General features: G+C 37.0%; 1 protein-coding gene across 5 annotated transcripts in view; it reads right to left on the reverse strand.

The window, feature by feature from the left end:
• Positions 1-6,779, reverse strand: part of LOC106466577 (homeobox protein extradenticle-like) — a 114,762-nt gene that overhangs the window by 1,549 nt on the left and 106,434 nt on the right. For 3 of the 5 annotated variants that reach the window (XM_022394605.1, XM_022394606.1, XM_022394608.1), the window contains one exon: positions 2,735-2,803. In XM_022394605.1, coding sequence (XP_022250313.1) covers positions 2,735-2,803 — 69 coding nt within the window. Of the gene's footprint in view, positions 1-1,130; positions 1,223-2,734; positions 2,804-6,779 lie in introns of those variants that run through there. The other 2 variants (XM_022394607.1, XM_022394609.1) reach the window with 1 other exon arrangement.

A 6,779-nucleotide genomic window follows, 5' to 3' on the forward strand; every position in this document is an offset into this window, starting at 1 on the left:
CGTTTCCAACGTGTGAACGTTGCTTCATCTCTTCTGGCGCGTAATGCATGCGAAACATTTTGGACAGAATTGTCACCGGTGATGAAAAATAGATTCTCTATGCGGATATTAAAAGCGAAAAACAATGGCTAAGTCCTAGACAAAAACCAATTCCGACCGCAAAACATGGACTCCATCCGCAGAAAGTGATGCTTTGCATTTGGTGGGAGTAATTCATTTCGAACTCCTCAATCCACAGCGAACTGTCAATGCAGAGATCTATAGTCAGCAACTGGAACGTTTAAATCAAGCCCTTCATCAGAAACGCCCTTAACTCGTCAATCGGAAAGGTGTTCTTCTTCTTCACGACAATGTACGTCCACATGTGGTACGTTTGACGCAACACAAGATTATGGAGTTGGGTTGGGAAGTTCTCCCCCACCCACCATATTGTCCAGATATGGCACCATCAGATTACCATCTTTTTCGTTTGCTGCATCACCATATTAATGGGAAAACGTATGCAAATGTGGAAGGTGTTAAAGAGGACATCGACATGTTTTTTTGCTTCAAAGCCAAGTTGTTTCTCTAATCAAGGCATTAACAACCTGATTGTAAGATGGAAAAGCATCATCGATAAGAATGGAGACTATTTCAGTTAATAAATGTTTTGTTTTGATATACAAGTTGTTCGGGTTTTTTCATCTAAAAAAAAACGACATTAATTTCTTGACGACCTAATACAATATCACGACTGAATTTATTTTAACTCTACGCGACATTTTGCATCTCCTCTAATGAGTTATCGACATGGTTACAGACTTACAACGCTAAAATCTAGGATTCGATTCCCCGCGGCGGACTTGGAGCACATAACCCATTGTGCTAAAACAAACAATGCGCATATTGTTTAAACATTCTAGGTGTCGCTGTATCCAAATGGTGGTTTAATTTTTTTTTTTATTGAAAAATCATATCATATGTGTGATCATATGAAATAAAATGCAAAATGATAAAAACCCTATAACCCGAGCGCTTTCGAAAGATTGATCTTTCTTCTTCTTTGTATCTTGTGAGTCTGAAATTCGTTCTTTTTTTTTCAATAATCAGAACTTATTTGGCAATACTTAATTTTATTAGCTAAACAATGAGTTCTAAAAGTGTCACTAGATGGCATCAGTTGCTCCATTTCTTCAATTTCACGACGATTGCTTTCAAACTTGCAACTCTTTACCTATTGACACTGGATATAACAGATATAATGTGGTTGACATATTGTTATACATTCCTGTTTACTTTCTATCATGAGGTCTTAGAATACGTACTTATCTATCTATCTCAACATTGTGTACTTAATTGTCATTTGCAAGAAATATACTAGTCAGAAACTCCAAGAATGTCATGGACGATATTGTCATTTACTAGAAATAAACTAGTCAGAAACTTTAAAAATCAGGGACGATATTATTTTTTACTAGAAATAAACTAGGCAGAAACTTTAAGAATGAGGGACGATATTGTCATTTACTAGAAATAAACTAGTCAGGAACTTTAAGAATCAGGGACGATATTGTCATTTACTAGAAATAAACTAGTCAGAAACTTCAATTATTTTATGCTACAAAATTTGATATCCCTCTCTCTCTATAACCGTTCCTTTTCCTCAGACAGACCAGGATGACTTAAATATTTACCTGTTTCTTCTACGTCCCTAGCATAGCGGTATATATATTTATGACATAGCTGTCGTCCCTCATGTTGAACTACTGACCCGAGAAAAGGCAGTCAGTGAGTACCAAGCTAGCATCCACGTTAAAGTATTCACTGTCATGCTTATAACGCACCCACACCTTAAAGTGCTGAAAATATTTTGTGGTAACGAACGGATTCGAAATCAGCTCCGAAATCTAGAACTTCGCTAGACAACCAACCCATGCCTAGAGAGTTAAATTCAGAGCTCTACCACAGAGTAAACCCGCGCCAGCAAGTATACAGCACCTACCAGTCGACTGATAATCAATAAACTTCCAATCACTAAGAATAGGGAATACACCACACCTACCACTAAATGTGGACACTTCGTCAAATTTGTCTTTATTATTAGACTGAGTAAAGCCCCCTCTGGCTCAGCAGCAAGTTAGTGGGCTTATAACGCTAAACATCTGGTTTCGATAACGCTGATTTTAAAGTTCGTGGTCAGATGTGTGTCACGTATCATTTTACCTGATTTTAAAGTTCATGGTCAGATGTGTGTCACGTATCATTTGACCTGATTTTAAAGTTCATGGTCAGATGTGTGTGTCACGTATCATTTGACCTGATTTTAAAGTTCATGGTCAGATGTGTGTCACGTATCATTTGACCTGATTTTAAAGTTCATGGTCAGATGTGTGTGTCACGTATCGTTTGACCCGAGCCTGATGATATCACTAGTATTCTGACTTAAAGTAAAATATAATCCGAATTGTGTAATATCAGTCACAACATCAGTGGGCGTGTTTATTAGGACCAGTCCATAGTTAATATCTAATAAAGCTAAAATCAACAAAACACCACTTCAGCCACCTACAAAGCGCCATCTGGGCTTACCTGACGAACAGTAATTGAAGGATATTTCTAATTGCATCTAAAAATCTCTTGGCAAGTTCCTTAGAGACCCCCCGACGTGTGTCATTACTTGTTGTCAAAAGGAGTAATTCCAGCAGCTAAGCACACACACACAAACATAAATATATAGTGCACGTGCAGTACTTACCAGCGTGTAAAGTGCACGAGGATCATCAGAGTAATTTAGTTGTCGTAAAGGGTCGAATGTGGATCTCGGCTGGGAATAAAAAAAAAAGAATGATTATGTGACTTCCATAAAACTTTTATCACCAGTAAACCTTACAGAGCATAAAAACCATTCCGCTCATCACCACGACGTTGAAATTACCTTATATATTCGTATTCTTCTGTTGCTCGCCCTCTCGTGATATGGAAAAAGTCTTCATCTTTATGTATCGGTTAAATGTTGTTATGTTACTACCAGCTGGAGACTACACTGAGAGGAGTTTCGTCTTTTCCTTCTCGAAATGTTTTTCGCATTATCTTTAAAAAAAAAGTGCAATTAACTTAAAATTACAGCATTTGAACGTCTTTCAAATGCTCTGATTATCTGGCAGTGTTTCAAGCGTTGTTATTAATAGAAGAAAAAACAACAAACAAACATCATCGCCAGATAAGCTTCTCCTCCCTGAAATCACATTCAGCAACAATGTAAGAAATTTATATTCGAATACGCTGTTTCCTAGCACTGTTGTAGTAGTTTAGGAGAGATTTTATTTGTTTGTCTCAGCAATAATGTAAGAAATGTATATTCGAATACGCTGTTTCGTAGCATTGTTATAGTAGTTTAGGGAAGATTTTATTTGTTTGTCTGAGCAACAATGTAAGAAATTTATATTCGAATACGCTGTTTCCTAGCACTGTTGTAGTTTTATTTGTTTGTCGTCTTTTTTATAGCGTATTAGTGTTTAATGAGGACTTGTTTTATTTGAAAAGTTATATTATACAACCGTTAAGCGTTACTCCAAATAGTCTTAAAATTACGAAGTTAAACTGATTATATGTAAAGGTTTGATGGCAGTAGATTTAAATTAACGAGTACAAACACCTTTCTTTAACCTTGTTCATCAAACAAGATTTTTTTTGTACTTTATTATAGACCATAACAAACGATTTTCCATTGATGTCATGGCTCATAAAGATTTTCCTTTGATGTCATGGCCCTTTTGCAAATTTATTATATACCATAGCAAAATATTTTCCATTGATGTCATGGTCCTTTTGCGAATTTATTATATACCATAGCAAAAGATTTTCCTTTGATGTCATGGCCCTTTTACAAATTTATTATATACCATAGCAAAATATTTTCTTTTGATGTCATGGCCCATAAAGATTTTCCTTTGATGTCATGGCCCTTCTGGGAATTTATCATATACCATAACAAAAGATTTTCCTTTGATGTCATGTCCCATAAAGATTTTCCATTGATGTCATGGCTCATAAAAAGTTTCCATTGATGTCATGGCCCTTTTGCGAATTTATTATATACCATAGCAAAATATTTTCCTTTGATGTCATGGCCCTTCTGCGAATTTATTATATACCATAGCAAACGATTTTCCATTGATGTCATGGCTCATAAAGATTTTCCACTGATGTCATGGCCCTTCTGCAAATTTATTATATACCACAACAAAAGATTTTCTTTTGATGTCTTGGCCCATAAAGATTTTCCTTTGATGTCATGGTCCTTTTGCGAATTTATTATATACCATAGCAAAATATTTTCCATTGATGTCATGGCTCATAAAGATTTTCCATTGATGTCATGACCCTTTTGCGAATTTATTATATACCATAGCAAAATATTGTCTTTTTATGTCATGGCCCATAAAGATTTTCCTTTGATGTCATGGTCCTTTTGCAAATTTATTATATACCATAGCAAAATATTTTTTTTTTGATGTCATGGCTCATAAAGATTTTCCTTTGATGTCTTGGCCCTTCTGTGACCTTATTATACGCCATTACTCATACTCGGTAGTATTAACAACATATCTATGAGTCAACCAGACCATGTATGGTCTTCCACCTCCAGGATACCACATCCAGTATTTCCTCAACTGTCTTGTAAATTTTACTGGTCTGTCTTATGAAGTGTTCGACAACCCCAAAAATGAAAAGAACAGGAGGAAATACCATGTCGTTCTTTTTTGATAGATGGAAAAATTGTTTACAAAACTTTTCCCGAGATCCTGGTGTTATTGTAATACACCGTCTCAAGTTCTGGTTGAATCATAAGACATTTGATTCGCATGATTACTCATAAAATACTTGACCCTGGTGGTCATTAATGAAGCTTTTGGTTTATATTCGGAACCATTATCATGTGTCTACGACCCATGTTACTTTTCATTTTACATTTTTTTTTGGGGGGGGGCTACAGTTTCACTAAGAATTTGCCCCCGTTTCTGCGCCTGCAAACTGTCGTAAAATGACAATGATTCAGTTTGATTATTTATCAGCCAGTTTTTATGTAGTCACGTTGTACAGCCAGTGGTTTTCTTTTATATAAATTGTTTAGGCAGAGTATTCATGATGAATCTAAGTTTCAAATGGTCAGCAACTGCCTGTTGTAGAAACACGAGTGTAGAGGACGACGTTTCGAAAGTCTTTCGCCTTTCGTCTACAGGTCTGTGTATATATGGTGTTGTAGAGTGCTTTAAACAGAATGGTCACACCTCCTCCTTCATCAAAAACTCCCTAAAGAAGACCACAACAGAAAGAAAAGATAAAAAAAAACACAACTTCTACCATTTACCCCCCTACCTGCAAAATTTCAGTGAAAAACTCAAACACATAGCCAAAAAATTCAACATAGAAGTCTGTTGGAAATCCTACAATACATTAAGATCCATTCTGGTGAAAAACAAACAGAAATCTATTAATGAGAAACACAAAAACATCATTTATGAAATTCCGTGTTCAAGCAACAAAACACACACATTAGAGAAACGGGAAGAAGACTCGCGACAAGAATAAAAGAACATAAAGACAGTACAAAACTCATGAAAACACAAAATTCAACCATTGCAGAACACGCCATGTTAACTAGACACAAAATAAACTGAAAAAAAACAACTAGAATCATCGACATAGACACATTTTGGAAGACAAAATTAAAGAATCATTTTATATGAACACAATTAAACCTTCCGGATTAGAGGTGAGTAGCCTGTGGCTACCATTGGTTCAAGTTATAGGAAGTCTCTCCACTAATCAGAAACAGGGGTAAACCAACCAATCATAACATAAGACCGACAACGCCCGATGATTTATTATTGTAAAATAATAAACTGCCAGGAACAAAACGCACTGGTTTTCTTTTTCGACGCCCGGTTCGTGAAAGTGGGTTTTCTCAGGGCACTCTCGTTTTCCCCCACAGCAAATTTCTCCGGCATTGAATTTATAGATCCCAGCCGCCCTGAAGGGCCCTCTGTCCCACAGGGGGCCGTTCGAATTGTCAAGTCTCGATTTCCCCTTCTTTTTGTCTTTCTCTTAACTCTTCATGATCCCCCCCCCCCCGACTGCTTGTTCAGGCACTCTCAAACATATCATGTCAACATAACATCAAGCTCAACTCATATACAGCCCACACCACCATCACATGTGGGGCGAAGAGAAGCAGGAGCTTCTGAGCACCCCTGGTAATCCCTCTAGGTTTCACCTCGGTGTATTTTTTATACCAAAATTCCCGCCACTGTTTTGATTTGATTTGACACACTGACTTTGGGGCGAAGAAAAATAACTCTAATTTCTGACCACCCCTGGGTTATTAAACCCAAATACCTACGACGATTGGATATCACACATTGAGCCGAAGACGAAAGACTTGCGAAACGTCGTCCTCTACACTTGTGTTTCTACAACAGGCAATAGCCGTCCATACAACTAAGTTTCACCTGTGACTGTATTCTTAAAGAAAACATATTGAAATCTAGCCTAGAAACATAAGTTTTGAATTTATACGATAAATGAGGTCCATATATGGACATACCACGTGAACATATTATTTCCTTGCCATTTTTCTGTAAACTTGTTTTCGACAATGTTTCTGGCTCGACTCGTAATCTGAGGGTCGCGGGTTCGAATCCCCGTCCCGCCAAACATGCTCGCCATTTCAGCAGTAATATGACGGTCAATCCCACTATTCGTTGGTAAAAGAGTAGCCCAAGAGTTGGCGGTGGGTG

The sequence above is a fragment of the Limulus polyphemus genome, unplaced genomic scaffold (assembly GCF_000517525.1).
Source record: "Limulus polyphemus unplaced genomic scaffold, Limulus_polyphemus-2.1.2 Scaffold2307, whole genome shotgun sequence".
NCBI lineage: Eukaryota > Metazoa > Arthropoda > Merostomata > Xiphosura > Limulidae > Limulus > Limulus polyphemus.